This window comes from Zonotrichia albicollis, chromosome 28 (genome assembly GCF_047830755.1).
Source record: "Zonotrichia albicollis isolate bZonAlb1 chromosome 28, bZonAlb1.hap1, whole genome shotgun sequence".
In the NCBI taxonomy this organism is placed as follows: Eukaryota; Metazoa; Chordata; class Aves; order Passeriformes; family Passerellidae; genus Zonotrichia; species Zonotrichia albicollis.
Window position 1 is genome coordinate 5,429,302 of NC_133846.1, and position 17,147 is coordinate 5,446,448.

The 17,147-nt window shown below is 49.6% G+C and overlaps 1 protein-coding gene across 1 annotated transcript; it reads right to left on the minus strand.

Moving 5' to 3' along the window:
- Positions 1–17,147, minus strand: LOC102061625 (C->U-editing enzyme APOBEC-2). Its single transcript, XM_074528425.1, has 6 exons — positions 17,023–17,147; positions 15,517–15,725; positions 14,536–14,674; positions 6,441–6,598; positions 1,760–2,307; positions 1–1,365 (listed from the first exon to the last, which is right to left on the minus strand). The coding sequence occupies exons 2-5, from the start codon at positions 15,687–15,689 to the stop codon at positions 1,767–1,769; spliced, it is 1,011 nt and encodes a 336-aa protein (XP_074384526.1). The 5' UTR covers positions 15,690–15,725; positions 17,023–17,147; the 3' UTR covers positions 1–1,365; positions 1,760–1,766.

Consider the following 17,147-nt stretch of genomic DNA (forward strand, 5'->3'; position numbering starts at 1 on the left):
TTTGTTGTACATGGAAAATGATCCTGCTCTCCAGCACTTGTGTGTACTTGTGGGGGCCTGAATATATGTTGTATTGTAACACCAGTGTGGTTCCGAGTTGCTCCAAACGAGCTGCAGCTGCAGGGTCCTTAGTTGGGCAGCAGCTGTAGCTCGTGAAGGTAACTGAGATAAATAGGGGTGGGTTGAGAGCCCAAGAGGAGCCCCTGAGAAGATAGAAAGGACTGTGATGCAGAGAAAGGTGAAGAGCCCCAGCAGAGAGGGAAGAACAACGCTGCAGCAAAGATTGCAACAACTGGTGACCCCGACGTGATGAAGAACACTGCAACCAAACATCGAGAGAAGGTATGGAATCCCCCAGACAGCCGAGAGCTGTGGCAGCCTGAGAGCTGGAACTGTATGTGTATTGTAATCGTATAATTGTTAAAAGAAAAGGGGGAAATGTGGGGGCCTGAATATATGTTGTATTGTAAGATCTGTGTGTGTCCAAGTTACTCCAAACGAGCTGCAGCTGCAGGGTCCTTAGTTGGGCAGCAGCTGTAGCTCGTGAAGGTAACTGAGATAAATAGGGGTGGGTTGAGAGCCCAAGAGGAGCCCCTGAGAAGATAGAAAGGACTGTGCTGCAGAGAAAGGAGAAGAGCCCCAGCAGAGAGGGAAGAACAACGCTGCAGCAAAGATTGCAACATGTACTCTGGAAATTTTTTTGGCATTTAGTTCTCCCTTCCCAGCTACAAAATATTCCCTGTGTGGCTGTCCTGGGATGTCCTTGAACTCAGACTTGTCAGGTTCAATTTAGGACTTCTTGCAAGTAGAGAAGAAGGAATAAACAGTGTTTTGGCTTTTGCAGTGGCTTCCCATTTTATTTCACTCTGCTTTTCCCAGGTTTATATCCCAAATGACATTGTTTGATATCGAGTTCTTGGGCTCCATCATGATTTGGAAGAGAGCTGTTGGCCCTGAATTAAATCACAGCTCTGACTATAGAGGAGAACAGAGGGAGAAAACTTCTTTTTCACCTTTAAATCAATTTCTTTTCCTCTTTCTAATGTATTTATCTAACCAGCAGCTTTGTTCTAAGGTCTCTTCCCATGAAATATTCCCAGAATGTGATCCCACAGCCTGCCTGCGGATCACTGCCATCCCTTTCACCACAGAACGGGTTTGGTTGGGGCAGGGAGGGGGAGGAACAAAAAACACCCAAAAAAATCCCAAACACCAGAGGTCTGTGTTGTGTGTGTGTGTTTGGAGTCCCACAGGGCCTTGTCTCCCACAGGCTGGTTCTCCATCCTGCTGGAATCAAAGCTTTGGGAAGCAGGACTGGCCCAGGTGTCCAGGTCTGTCACATCTCTTCATGGATCCTTTCTGATCCTGGGGAGGGAAAAGAGACATCCCAGAGACTCAGAGGTGACTCTTCAGTACCCCATAGAAAAAGGAATTCTGCAACCACTGGGATTTCCTTTATTGGTGTTTTTTAGACTTTGGGGTGTGAATAAAATCCCCTTCAGTCTCCATCCTCTCCCTTTTGTCCTGGTCATCATCCCTGTGGGGAACAGGGAGGTGTTCGGGTGGCCCTGGAACCTTTTTATTGTTTATTCCCGGAGGAGAAGACAGGAAAGCACTAAATCCCTTGGGAATGTGCTGTGGGGAACCCCTGGAAGGGCAATCCCACTGCCTGGCATTGTTAGCAATATTCAGCTGACAATAAGAGAAATTGGCACCCAAATTAAAGAGAGGAGAGTTAATGAGTGACCCCCTCACTCACCTGAGCCTCAATGCAAAATCTCCGCCAGCTTCTCCTCGTAGTACTGAAAATTCTCCTGAATATCCTCCCAGGGCACAAAGGACTTGGCCTCCTCCCCTTCCTCCTGCTCCACAAAGTTCTTCCAGACATACTCAAAGTCTTGAGGCTTCATAATCCTCAGCTTGCAGCCTGCCTCCTTCATGCTCCTGAGGGCCGCCTGCATCTCGGGCTCCTCCCACATGAAGAGCCTGCCCACCATGATGGTGAGGCGCAGCCCCTTGTCCTTGCGCAGGGCCTCGCAGATCCTCTGGGCGCAGGTGACGCAGGGGCTGGAGGACACGTACCAGGTGACGTCGTGGCGGGCACCGGGCTGGCACGTGGGCAGGATGGTGTTGAAGAAAGCCATCTCGGCGTGGGCGGCCGCGTGCTCGTCCTCCAGGTAGCCCCGGCTGGTCACCGGCTCCTTGCCCTGCGTCTCCACCACGTAGCACAGGAAGGTTTTGTTCCTGCCCGAGCTGTACTCCACGTTCCTGAACTGGAATTTGAAGAAGATGGCTGGGAGACGTTCCCTGGGAGAAGAAAGCAGAGAGGAGGCTCAGATTTAGATGAGGGTCACACTTTTGGGTCACCTCTACCCATGGGCAAATCACTGCATTGCCCCAGATTTCTCTGTGCTCCAAGGTTTAGGCTGGGAGGTGTTCCCTGAGAGGACAGGAGAGCAGAGAGGAGGCTCAGAGGGAGATTTAGGTGAGGGTCACACTTTTGGGTCACCTCTACCCATGACCCAATCCCTGCATCACCCCTGATTTCTCTGTGTTCCAAGGTTTAGGCTGGGAGGTGTTCCCTGGGAGAGGAGGCTCAGAGGCAGATTTAGGTGAGAGTCACACTTTTGGGTCACCTCTACCCATCACCCAAATCTCATGGGCAAATCTCTACCTCACCCCTGACTGCTGTGTTCCAAGGTTTAGGCTGAGAGAGGAGGCTCAGATTTAGATGAGGGTCACACTTTTGGGTCACCTCTACCCATGGGCAAATCACTGCATTGCCCCAGATTTCTCTGTGCTCCAAGGTTTAGGTTGGGAGGTGTTCCCTGAGAGGACAGGAGAGCAGAGAGGAGGCTCAGAGGGAGATTTAGGTAAGGATCGCTCTTTGGGTCACCTCCACCCATCACCCAATCCCTGCATCACCCCTGATTTCTCTGTGCTCCAAGGTTTAGGCTGGGAGGTGTTCCCTGGGAGAAGAAAGCAGAGAAGGAGGCTCAGATTTAGGTGAGGGTCACACTTTTGGGTCACCTCCACCCATCACCCAAATCCCATGAGCAAATCCCTGCATCACCCCTGATTTCTCTGTGTTCCAAGGTTTAGGCTGAGAGATGTTCCCTTGATGAGGAGAGGAGAGCAGAGAGGAGGCTCACATTTAGGTGAGAGTCACACTTTTGGGTCACCTCTACCCATCACCCAAATCTCATGGGCAAATCTCTACATCACCCCTGATTGCTGTGTTCCAAGGTTTAGGCTGAGAGAGGAGGCTCAGAGGCAGATTTAGGAGAGGGTCACACTTTTGGGTCACCTCTACCCATGACCCAAATCCCATGAGCAAATCACCCCTGATTTCTCTGTGTTCCAAGGTTTAGGTTAGAAAATATCCAGGATCAAATCCAACTTTGCTGTTGAAATGTGGATTTCCTCCTGGATTCCCTACTGATAAACTTTACCTACTCTTTTAATTTATAGTCTACATCTTCCCTTCTGTGACTCCGAGATCACCTGGTGGTGGAACATCTCATGGGATGGCTCTGGAGATGGGAAGGGAAAGAGATGGAAAAGTAGGAAAAAAATCCATGTGCTTCCAAGAATAGCACATTTCCTGCTTGGCATCCTGGACAATGAGTGCTTCTTTGGCTGAGGATTCTTTAATTGATGATTTTTTGAAGGGCAGACATGAGACACCCATTCCAGAGCCATGCCTGCAACGAAGTGGTTTCCCAATAACATCAGGTTTTTAAATACATCAGAGGCACAGGGAATTTCATCCCTGATTTAACTCTCTGACAGCAAAGGGGTCACAGCAGTGACGAGGTTGGCTCTGGCTTTTCATGGAACAGCTGAAGCAGCAGCAACCTGCTCCAGATGGATTGATCAGGCTGGATTGGCTGGGAGCTGCATTTAGCCAGCCCTTCCTGATGGATTTTCTTGCTGATCTCGGCGTGTGCCTGGGCTTAGCTGGGATGTTCACCTCCACTCTGCTCCCAGCACTTTGGAGTCTGCATTAGTTCAATTAATAACGTTCCAAGAAGGAATAGAAACAACACTCAGAGTCTATTCCAGTGCCTGGCAACCCTTGCTGTGAAGAAATTCCCCCTGATGTCCTCCCCTGGCACAATCTGAGGCCATTTCCCCTCATCCTGTTGTCTGGGAGAAGAGGCTGATCCCCACCTGGCTCCAGCCTGCTGGAGAGTGAAAATGTTTATGGAAATAATTTAAAAACTGTTCACAAACTCTGAATTCCCCAATATTCTCAATACAAACCCCTGCTCTGACACCAGGCTGGGGTGGCACAGCTCACCTGAGGAGAGGAAAGGTCAAAATGGAAACCTCTCCTGAAAAGCATCATTAAATGACATTTTTTAGGGATTTCTAAATGCTCCAACCTAATTTGTCAGTTTCCCCTGGGTGGCAAAGTGATAGATCATATTGAGAAAAAAAAAAAAAAAAAAAAAAACAACTGAATTTTGAGGCAGAATCTTCAGTCTGGGGTTGAAGTTGCTGAAATCAGATGGGCTGGAGGAAAGAGCAGCTACCCAGTGTGACCCTGGCACTGTCACACAGGAGAGAAGGGAAACATCTAATAAGGAAATAAAAATGGGGATTATCTAAAAGAGTAACAATGAATTATTCCTACAAGGAGCCTCATTTACACCTGGGGAAAGTGGAAATAAAGGTGGCAGGAAATGCTCCCAGATTGGGATTACAGGCTGTGTTCAGCCAAAAAATAATATTCTTAAAGAGAGTAATTGGCTTCCCAGGGATTCCTGGAACCAGACTCCTCCTGGAGCTGTGAGCAGCAGAGAGAACTTGGCTGGGAGTCCTGAGATGCCCCTAATCCAAGGGCTAAAGCTGAAATGCAATTTAATTGGGTTTAAGTGCTTCTTCCCTGGCTGCCCTTGTGTTTCCTCATCACTCCCATGACTGCCTTGATTGGCTGGGAATTTGTAAATCACTGCAAAAACCCTGGTGGTGATCCCAGGTCAAAGCCTGGCCTGATCTCCTGGTGTCCTCCTTAAAATGAAACTAAAAAATTCCCTGGGGTTCCTCTACCTCTTTGGGGCTCCTTTGGGATTTTTGTTTCATTTCCTCACTGTCCCCTCTGCAGGGTGGAAAATCCTGTCAAATCCTGGAACATCCGTGGCATTCCAATAAAGGATTGAACTGCAGGGTGGTGCTGAGGGACTTTTCCAGCCATGGTTAGCCCAGAGTCTTGGGCTTAGCAGGGAAGTTTGGACATCCTGCTCAGTCCCTCAGCATTTCTATCTGCAGGCTGAGTGCTCCAAGGCTAGAAAACCCCATTTCCTCATTAAAATTCATTTTAGGACATTTCTTAAGTGTTCAGAACTTGGCCCAGTGGTTTATATTCACAATTTAGCTCCATTCCTAGCAGAGGGATGTTCTTTCCTTAAAAGCCACTGCTAATCATTTATTTCTGTGATTATGTGTGACAGAGACTGCCCCAAGAAGGGATTTTTTTCACATTTTGAGAAGAGAATGGAGATTTTTCCTCTCCTGAGCAGGAATGGAACCCAATTTTGTGGCAGGGCTGCTGTCCTGCCTCACTCATCCTGGTTGGAACAAGCAGCCCAATTTCACCTGCAGGGCCCATGGAACAGCCAGCAGGATTCCAGGGGATATTTTGAAGGCCTGAGTTTTAAGCTTTAATTTTTAATTTTTAGTTTTAAGGAGCTGGAAGAAATCCTGGGTTTGGTTTATTTGCTGGGACACTTCTTTGGTGATGAGGGAAATATGAGGGGAGAAGGATTCATCCTGCTGCTCCTCCAGGGACAGACACCCAGGGCTTTTCCTCCTTGCAGCTGTCAATTATGGCTGAGTTCAGCTTCCACCAGAGCCCTGGGATATCCTGCTTTTCCAAAGGCCAGGCTCCCTGCTGCCCTGCTGCCTTCAAAACTGCCTCTTGTTTTGGAGCTTTTCTGCAAGTTGGGCATTTTGGTTTCTTTATGAAAGTCAGGTTCCAGCTGTGGCTGTGGAGCTCTTGAAAATGTGAACCTTTAGGTCTCTTGAAAAATCTGTCCCTCAGGCCCATCAAGCCAATCAGCCATAGCAGGGGTGTTTTTCCTGATCCACAGGTGGAGAAACTCTCAGACAAGAGCCATTGATCACAGCGAGAAATCAATACTGAGCTCTCATCAAAGCCAGCACCTCCATCCCCATCCTGTCAGTGGGGCTGGGGGGGAGCCAGCACTGCAGAAACAGAGCTGTTCTATCAAACAAGTGCACTTTTCTGCCTGCCTGGTGGGAGCCCTTCCTCTAAAAGTCAGCAAAACTTAGAGCGAAATCCCACAATAAATCCAAACCCTTTCAGATTCTTCCAAAACGCGCTGCACAAGATGCTGCTTGTGTTGGCCGACCTAAAAGCTGAGACAGAGCTCACTGAACTCCCCCAATTCCATATTTAAATCCCAGTCTCTTACCCTGTGACAATCTCAAAGGGTGGCAGGTCCTCCCTCTTCACCTTCTTCTTCTTCCCCTCGCCCTCCTCGGCGTTGTCGGGTTCCCCGTTCTGGGCATTGCTGGGCTCCTCCTGCTTCTCTGCCATCTTCCCCAGGACGCTGGGACCGAGCTGTGGCCACTGGGAGAGAGAAAGAGCAAATTCTGAGAGCTCTGGGAGCCGAGGGAGGAGGGAAAACAGAGCTGGGAGTTCCTGCCCCAGGCACAGTTGTCAGGAACTAAATATGGAACAAAGCGGCGCCGGTGGCAGGGGCTGGACAGGCTTGGGTGACCCAGGGCTCTCAGGTGTCACCTCCTTCCCCTGCTCTCTCCAGCTCCTTTCAGCAGCCCCTTTTGCTCCCCTTTTTAATTTCAAACCAAGTGACAACTCCTCAGTGGGCGGGAGGAGCCCAAATTTCCCTGATGGAAAATCCTGGAAGCTCTGGCATGTATTTATCCCGAGGGGTGACGGGTGGCTGGCACGGGGCACCCCCTGCTCTCACAGCCCTCTCCCTCCTCTGCCAGAGGATTCCACGGCTGACCTTGAGGGACCAGCCCAGCTTGGCCTGGCTCAGGCAAGAGGGGAAAGGGTCGTGGTCATTTTGCTGGAAAATCTCTGGTTTTGGTGGGTTTGGCTTCCTGGATCACCTGGAGCATCCTGTGGTTCCTCCCACCCTGCTCATGCAGGGGGAAATCTCCTGGTTGGAGCTGTAAATCCAAGCCAGAACCTTCTCCCAGATATTTGGAATTCCAGCTGGAATTCCCAGTGGGCAGCAGTGCTGCTTCTCCCATTGTTCTGCGTTTTCCTCCTGAGTGTTCCAGAAGTTCCCAGTGCACTGGGTGTATCTGGGCTGGAGGGGCTTTTCCCTCTCTTTTTTGTTCCCTTCAGGATTATATGAAACTCTCCCAGCATCTCACTCTGAATTTCAATAATTTACAGTTTGTACCAATCTTGCCTGAGCCAAGTTTAATTAAAAACCTGGGTGAGGTTTTCCCAGGGACCAATCCTTGCCGTGCCATGGGGCAAAGGAGGTGGGAAAAGTATGGCTGGGCAGGATTTTGGAATCAAAGCACACTGGAAATCAAACCTGTGGGCTCTGCTCAGAACCCACCAGGCAGCAAACTTTGAGTAAATGTGGAATATTCAGCTGTATTTGATGGAGTATTCAGTCAGCATTAGTGGAAAAACCTGCTCTTAGTTTGAGGAGGAGAGAAGGAGTTCCATAAAAATCAAATCACTGGGAATATCTGCTTTGGAGCCAAGTCAGCCTTTGTGATCCTGTTAAATTCAGCTCTTTAGAGCCTTGGCAGGAGGCTGCACCATCACAAAGTGAAATAAATCCGCACCACCAGGCAGGCCATTTATTATCAGAGAAAATTAATAACAAATTATCACAGATAATTAATTCTGGCTGCTTTTCCCAGCCCCCTTGCCATCACCCTGCCTTTGCTGGGCTGGATATCCTTTGTAGCCTTCCCCAATGCCACCATGGATGCAGTTTTTGGGGACTTTGAAGAGTTGTTGTTTGGGTGGTGTTGTTTAGGTGACAGAGCTGGCAGTGGTGACAGCCCAAGCAAGGATTTGACAAATTTCAAGACATCCTATCCATGGAACATATATCTTCCACGGTGCAGGATTTTATTTCTTTTTAAGCCCAGAATACTTTCCTGCAGGGCAGGGGTGGTGTTTTGCCTCCTGTGTGGTGACAACGCTCAGATTCCACCTCCCCTGTCCCATTGCTGTCACCTCTGACATTTCAGGGGCTGCTTTTAGGGTGGGAATCCTCTCCCAATGACTGACAGCTCATTTCCTCCTAATCCCGGTATTTTCAAGCAGCATCTCACCCCTCTACAGTCCCTCTGACCCACTCTGCTTTATTTTTGGAAGCTCTTCATGGCTGGGGTCCCAGTTTTGCTGCAGCTTTGGCCTGGCCCCTGCGAGGGCTGAGCTCTAATCTAATCTGGGGAATGTGGCACCGAGGCTCCCCCTGTCTCCAGCCCTTCCCAGCTGCTCCCCAGCTCCTTCTAGGGCAGTGCTTGGAGCAGCCATGATCCAACCCCCACTGCAGCCAAAAATATAAAAGGGCACCACAGAGCTGCTGTGTCCGAGCCGCGGGTGGGTGAGGGCTCTGGGGCCTGTTTGTGACCCCAAATGTGTCCCCAAATCGCAGAGTTTGTGTTGAGGCTCCTCTCCACCTGTCCCTCTCCCTGCTGATTTCATATTTTATCGATTTGGCTCTGAATTTGTTCATAAAAACCCTCTGGGATCATCAATCCCCACCCTGAGCCCTCAGTGCCACCTCCAGGTGACACCTCCAGGGATGGGCGCTCCAAACCCCCCTGGGCAGCCCCTTCCAGCCCTTTCCATGAGGAAATTCCTGCTGGTGTCCAACCTGAGCCTCCCCAGCCCAGCCTGAGGCCGTTCCCTCTCCTCCTGTCCCTGTTCCCTGGGATGAGATCCCAAATCCCCCCCGGCTGTGCCCTCCTGGCAGGGAGTTGTGCAGAGCCAGAAATTCCCCCTGAGCCTCCTTTGCTCCGGGCTGAGCCCCTGCCCAGCTCCCTCAGGACCCTGCAAACCCTGCCCAGCTCCCTCAGGACCCTCCAAACCCTTCCCGGCTCCCTCAGGACCCTCCAAACCCTTCCCAGCTCCCTCAGGACCCTCCAAACCCTTCCCAGCTCCCTCAGGACCCTCTAAACCCTTCCCAGCTCCCTCAGGACCCTCTAAACCCTGCCCAGCTCCCTCAGGATTCTCCAGGCCCTTCCCAGCTCCCTCAGGATTCTCCAGGCCCTTCCCAGTTCCCTCAGGATTCTCTCCAAACCCTTCCCAGCTCACTCAAGTTTCTCCAAACCCTTTCCAGGTTTCTCCAAACCCTTCCCAGCTCCCTCAGGATTCTCCAAACCCTTTCCAGGTTTCTCCAAACCCTTCCCAGCTCCCTCAGCCCTCCCATGGGATCACAGTTCACCCACAAGGGACACCAGGACAGGCCTCAGGGACAGCCTGTGCTGGGAGAAGCTTCCAGACTCTGCTGGAATTGTGGATTTTGGATCTCCAACTGCTGGAATTTTGGATTTTGACGATCCTGCATCCATCCAAGCCCAGAGCAGCTTTTTCAGTGGCTTTAGAGGCACCTCTGAGCGCTCTGATGGATTTTGTCCCCAGACAGGGATCTCTGCAGCCCTGTGTCCCCTGCAGGCTGTCACCCTGATTAAGCTTTTCTAAGCCTTCTGATGTTTACATCCTTGTAACAAACTTTCTCACACACTTTCTGTAAATAACTCATTGTTTTGCATTCTTTTATGGAGGAGGAGAAATTTGATGGACTGTTGGTTTTTCCAGTGTCATTGGAGAGGTGGCCCTGTCACCCTCCAATCCACTGTCACTTTTGGAAATCTAGAAATGTTGGAGTCAGAAATGAAATCTAAATTTATAAACTAAATCTATAAATGCTGGAAATCTAGAAATGTTGGAGTCAGAAATGAAATCTAAATCTATAAACTAAATCTATAAACACTGGAAATCTAGAAAAGTTGCAGTCAGAAATGAAATCTAAATCCATAACCTAAATCTATAAATGCTGGAGATCTAGAAAAGTTGCAGTCAGAAATGAAATCTAAATTTATAAACTAAATCTATAAATGCCGGAAATCTAGTAAAGTTGCAGTCAGAAATGAAATATTCTCTTTTTACCCTTGAGAGAGCTGCGTGTCCGTGTCATTTCGTGCCCCACAGTGACAGCTGTCCCTGTCCCTGCAGCAGCAATCCCTGGAGTTAACCTGGCTGTCCCCACCAGCCACACCTGCCTGCCACAGCCCCTGCCAGGAACAGGCAGCTTTAATGGCATTGTGGGGCCTCAGGAACATTTTGGGATGGATGGGAGAGTGAAATGGGAGCCTGGCTGGGTGAGTCATGGCTCAGCCCTGCTCTCCATGCCGAGGGACAGCTGGTGGCACTAACAAATGTCTCCCTGGAGACGCTGTCTGGCACCAGCCCCCTCCTGCTTTTTCCAGCTGTAACTACGGGACAAATAAATAAATAAACACTGACAGCTTCCCTTCCTCCTCCCTTCCTTTGGTTCTCTTCTTCCATCCCAAACCATTCCAGAATTCCAGGATTCTGTGGAACCAAGGCTGCTCTGGGGCTGTGCTGCACAGTCTGGGCAAGAAACCCTCCAGATGACTTTGAAATGTCATTAAAGTTATTTTTATGCAAGGGGGTTCAGTGTATCTGTTTAAACAGCAAATGCACCAAATGATGCTTTAAATATTAATACAGGAGGGTGTCTCACTGAATTTAATTTTCCCAATTGATTTCAAGTTGCCCTGGATAGCACAGGGAGGAATATTTGCTATTTTTGCTGCCTGTGAGAAGAGGCAGGAGGCAACGAAAAGCTCTTTCTGCATTTACAGGTGGGCTGGGAGGAGGAGAAACTGGAAGGAAAACAAGAACAAGGCAGCCAGTCCCAGCAGCTGGGAAAAAATCTATTAATCTTCATTTCAGATTTTCCTTTGCCTGCAGAAAAAAGTGGGAAGGGGAAATCGACCCAATTTATGAAAGCTGATCAAATATGCATTCATCTATTTAATTGGAAATGTTATTAAAGAGTCGCAGGTATGAGCCAGATCCAGAGCCATCAATTTAAATGAGATTTAAATAATTCTCTCCCTTTTCCAAAAGGAGATAAAGGCTCCTTTAATCCCTCCTGCCTTCTCTGCATGGCCCTGCTCATCCCTGTTCCCTGAAATCAGCCTGAACTCCCCCAAATCCAACCTGCAGCCAGAGCCCACCTTCATTTGAGGGAAAAATAATTTACATTTGTCCTTTGGCATGAGGGACTTGCTGGGAGACACAGGAGCTGTAAATAAGAGCAGTGGTATCACAGAAAAGAAAGCTCTGAAGTGTAATAGGATATATTTTTTAATTTCTTTTTTTATTTAATTTTTAAAATTTTCTTTCATTTTATTTTCTTTTTAAAAAATTTTTTGGATTTATTTATTTAATTATTCTCCAAAGAACCAACAGCTCGTTTTATTCAAAGCAAACACAATTTATTACAATTTTACAGCCCCAGCTTAGCCCCCCCCACCCCCAATTACAGCCCCAATTAATTACAGCCCCAATTAATTACAGCCAGTGCCAGGATAAGATCCACGTGCCCCTTCTCTTTTACATTTAGCGCTTTTAGCAGTTAAAAATGATGTAAATTCTGTCTGGAGACACCAGAGCTTTTCTAGGGAAAAGGGGAAAACAAGGATGAGTCCCTTGTGTCCGATCCCATCCCATTCCTTTGGAATTCCCGTTGTTTTAACCTTTCCTGATTAATAATTGCACAGAAATGCTCCAGGATGAGGCACTTGCACTGCACCTGACAGATTCCGCTTTTTTGCCAATCATATAATTAATTATATTATTAATTAGAACAACCTTTGAGGCAGTGGGAGCAGGCTCACCAATTTTACACACTCTCATGTCTCTGCACTTAAAAAAAAAAATAATAAAATGAAGTTTTCTTCAAAGGCACTGCTGTGAGGATTTCAGTTCTGCTCAGGATTTCCATGGAGGTGGAAAAGAGGAATTTTCTCTTGGGGGAAGCATTTGGGTGCTGCTCTTTGCTGCTTTATCCCCCAAACAGGAGGCAGAGCCCAATCTGCAGCCAGCAGCAGAGCAAGAGCCAGCCCTGCTGGCAGATAAAGGGCTGAAACACAAACTGGGGCATACAGAACATGCAGCAACAGCACAAAGAGCGAAAAAATAAAAGGAGAAATTTTTTTTAAAATAATCAAATATTTTCTTAAAAAAACAAGTAATTAAAAAAAATCAAGTGATTAAAAAAACAAGTAATTTCTTTTAAAAATCAAGTAATTTCTTTCTAAAAAATCAAGGAATATATATATATTTAAAAATCAAGTAATTTCTTTCTAAAAAATCAAGGAATATATATTTAAAATCAAGTAATTTCTTTCTAAAAAATCAAGGAATATATATATTTAAAAATCAAGTAATTTCTTAAAAAAAATCAAGTATATATATTTAAAAAATCAAGTAATTTCTTTAAAAATCAAGGAATATATATTTAAAAATCAAATAATTTCTTTCTAAAAAATCAAGGAATATATATATTTAAAAATCAAGTGGTTTCTTTAAAAAATCAAGTAATTTCTTTCTAAAAATCGAGTAATATATATATTTAAAAGTCAAGTAATTTCTTTAAAAAATCAAATAATTTCTTTAAAAATCAAGTAATTTCTTTCTAAAAAATCAAGTAATATATATATTTTTAAAAATCAAGTAATTTCTTCGAAAAATCAAGTAATTTCTTTGAAAAATCAAGTGATTTCTTAAAAAAATCAAGTAATTTCTTTGAAAAATCAAGTTTTATATATATATATGTATATGTATGTATGTATATATATAAGATAAATTCAAATGCATCATTTCTCTCTCCCCCTCATTGGAAAAGGAAGTGAACACGCTTTTTTCCCCTGTAAATTCGGCACACCTCAGGCCAGTTAAGGACTGACAAAAAGAGATTTTAGTCGCTCTTGCCCGATTTCAGCTGGGGGTTGTCCCTCCAGATGCGGATGGTGAGGCAGGTGGCCATGGCCAGCCAGCCCAGGTAGGGCAGCAGCAGCAGCGCTGCCAGCCGGTTGATGCGGTACCAGGAGCAGAACGTGCCCAGGGCCAGCCCGTCCAGGCACAGCACATCGATCACAGCCTGCGGGACAGAGACAGGGGGGACACAGGGCTGGGGAACGCGGCACCGACCGGCCCGGGCTGCCAGAACGGCCCCGGGACCCAGGAGGGGTGGGGGAGATGGGGAAGGGATGGGGGTGATGGGGCAGAGATGGGGCGGGGATGGAGGAGATGGGACAGGGATGGGGGAGATGGGGAAGGGATGGGGGAGATGGGATAGGGATGGGGGAGATGGGACGGGGATGGGGGAGATGGGACGGGGATGGGGGAGATGGGACGGGGATGGGGGAGATGGGACGGGGATGGGGGAGATGGAATGGGAATGGGGGAGATGGGACAGAGATGGGGGAGATGGGGCGGGGATGGGGGAGATGGGGCAAGGATGGGGAGATGGGGCAAGGATGGGGGAGGTGGGGCAGGGATGGGGGAGGTGGGGCAAGGATGGGGGACATGGGGCAAGGATGGGGGAGATGGGGCAGGGATGGGGGAGATGGGACAGAGATGGGGGACATGGGGCGGGGATAGGGGAGATGGGGCAGGGATGGGGAGCTGGCACTGGAGAGACCCCAACCCGAATATTGTCCCTGGGCTCTGATCAGTGACATATGAGTGTGTCACACCATGAGTAATTAATTAATGAGCTCATCTCTGCTCATGATGGAATCCTGCAGATGAGCACCCTGCTCGTGGCCACTGTCCCCTTTGCTGACACAACCTGCTCGTGCTGATGAACACTGAACAAACTCTGCAAAATACCCAGGTACAGGTGGGGAGCTGGGACAGGGATGGGGGGCTGGCACTGGGGAGACCCTGACCCAAATATTGTCCCTGGGCTCTGATCAGAGATATCTGAGTGTGTGACACCACGAGTAATTAATGTGCTCTGCTCATTATGGAATCCCACCCTGCTCATGGCCACTGTCCCCTTTGCTGACAGAACCTGCTCATGCTGGGGGCCACTGAACAAACCCCCCAACTGCACCTTTCACCCCCAGAGTGACAAAATCCAGGTGGAAACGCCAATACCCAGCTGTGCCTCTGCCACCTCGGGCCTTGGCACCTGAGGCACATCCTGGTGGCCCTGCCCGGGTGTGGCACTGCCCAGCCCCACCCTGGCTGTGCCCGATAAGCCCCCAGAGCTGCTCCCCTCAGGGATGTGACAGTGCTGTTGTCACCCAGGGTGTGACCCCACAAAGGGCTTTATCTCCCAGCCCCAACCCTTAACTGGGGGTGCAGCCCTGGCAGGGCCCAGCCCCGCTCCCCACCCCGGCTATCACAGCGAGCCTGCAGGGGCTGACACCTGTGTGTGGCTGCAGCCCCAAATTCCCACCTCACTCCCCTCAGCACGGCCCCAAAGCGCCCCAAAACCAGCAGGGAAGCCCCATTACCATGTTGAGGTTGTGGGCACCGAAGAACAGGGGTGGCCATGCCCAGTTGAGGACCAGCTGAGCCCCATAGAGCCCCATGGGGACGATGGCCTTGCTGCTGCAGCCCCCCAGGTCGTTCCACACCAGGTAGGAGGCGTAGCTGTGGGGAGGGACAGCTGTTAGTGCCACCCTGGGCAGGGACAGAGCCCCTCCTGCCCCTGTGTGTGCCCCAGCAGAGGTTGGCAGCACTGCAGGATGCAGGAGCAGGGACAGGGCCCAGGGGACAGCTCTGGGCTGGGTTAGGTTGGAAATCAGGGAAGGTTCTTCCCCCAGAGGAAGAGGATGGGCACAGCCCCGAGGCTGCCAGAGCTCCACAGAGTTTGGACACTTCTCCAGGGATGGCCAGGGTGGGATTTTGGGATCACCCATCTGCACTGGATGTTCCCCTTGCAGCTGGGGCTGTTCCATGATTCCATTCCACAATTCCCTGTTCCTCCCTGCTCCCAAACCTCCCCTGTCACACCAAAGTGGCTCCTGGCCTCTGCCCAGTGCCACAGCTGGTGGTGGCATCCCCAAGGCTGTGGCACTGCCTGCAGCGTGCCAGGATCACACCTGGCTGGGACAGGGTCACACCTGACAGGGTCACACCTCACTAGGACAGGGTCACATCTGGCAAGGTCACACCTGGCTGGGACAGGATCACATCTGGCTGGGACAGGGTCACACCTGACAGGGTCACACCTGGCTGGGACAGGGTCACATCTGGCAAGGTCACACCTGGCTGGGACAGGATCACATCTGGCAGGGACAGGGTCACACATGACAGGGTCAAACCTGGCTAGGACAGGGTCACATCTGGCAGGGCTCAGCGCTGTGCCAGGGCCAGCAGGATGGGACACTCACCCCATGCCCATGTCCAGCATGGTCCAGGACACACTCAGAGCCTGGCAGGGCCATTCTGGCTGTGCCAGGGCCAGCAGGACAGCAGGACAGGACACTCACCCCATGCCCGTGTACAGCATGGTCCAGGCCACAGGGAACACTCTGCGGGACGGGCACCACGAAGGTTTTTTGAGCTTCTCGTACCACGCTGGGATCTCCTTCCTGTTGAGGAACCAGCCAAGGAACCCTCCCACGTGGGGCAGGACGGTGAAGCCCACGCTGTAAGCCCACATCGTCCCTCAGGGGCTTGGAATCGCTCTTTTCCTGCGCTGAGTTAAAAGCAAAATCACAGCATCACTTTTAAAGGATGGGTTTTTTTCCTGCTTCCATCCTCTAATTCCATGTCCCGTTTCAGCCCCTAAGGCAGGTGGAAATGATTTAATGTGTTCAGCCCTCTCTGAAATGGGGATTATTCCTGTCTGGGATGTTTCCCCCCTGGTTTCCCCACTCTTTCACTGCAATATTCTGGTGTTTGGGCTGTCCCCATCCCTGCTCCTGGGGCTGGCAGGCTCTGAGATCCCTCCTGGAGCTGCTCCTCCTTCTCTGCTGCCCTCAGGATGAAAACCCAAACTCCATCCAGACTTCCCCAGGATTTTTCAACGTGGGTTTCTATTTTAATTTCTATTTTAAAAAAGGTCTGTGACAGAAAAAAATCCTTCCAGCAGCTCCAGGAACCCACAGCAGAGAGAACTCTCACCTTTGCACAGGGGGAGGTTCTGAATTTGTTCACGGGCTTCCTTTTGTACAAAACCAAGGAAAATTTTCTTTAATAATAAAAATGTTGCCACACAATGCAGGGTAAGACCAGGACACATCCAGAATTCAGTGTCTGTCCTGCATCTTCCCCTGCAGAGCTCCAAAGCTGCCACTCTTCCATCGTTCCCACATTCCCCTTCCCTCAGGATCCGTGCAGGAATTAAACCCTGATTAACATTTCTCAGGAATGCTGGGCAGGAGCTGCCAGCAGAGCAGTTCTGAGCTGTCAGCACGGGCACACAATGCACCTGGGAGGGTTTGGGGTTTAGGAATGCAGGAGGAGCAGCCCCTGAACCACGGAAATGGGGAATAGGGGATGGGACCGAGCTCCACAGGCTCTGCTTGGCTTTCAGCTCACAATTAACACTCTGCTAATTAGCTCGCGGTTATTGTTGTCACCACACCGTGCTTGGGAGTGCCAAATTCCCACCTCACCGAGGAACAAACACCCCAAACACCACCTCGAGCAACAATTCCTTCACCTGACAATTCATGGTGCTCTCAAAGTACCCACAGAACCAGGAAACGGCTGAAAACTCACCCAAATTCAGTTCTGAAAACTCACCCAAATTCAGTTCTGAAAACTCACCCAAATTCAGTTCTGAAAACTCACCCAAATTCAGTTCTGAAAACCGACCCAAATTCAGTTCTGCTTTAAATGGGACCCGGCCCTGTCACGTTCTGCTCCCCACACACCACAAGAATGAAATATGGGAAAACGCTGAATTTCCCCCAGTTCCTTTGGGGCTGCAGAGGGGAAGGAGGGTTGGAAAACCTCCTTTTGGTTTTTCTCAGCTGCCTGAGCCTTACCTGGGTCAGTGCCTCGCTGTGCCTGGCCGAGGGAAGGGCTGGCACATCCAGGATGGGCTGTCCCTGTCACTGGCGATCCCTGAGCGCTGCAGCTGCAGCCGCCTTTTACCCAAACGGCCCCAAAC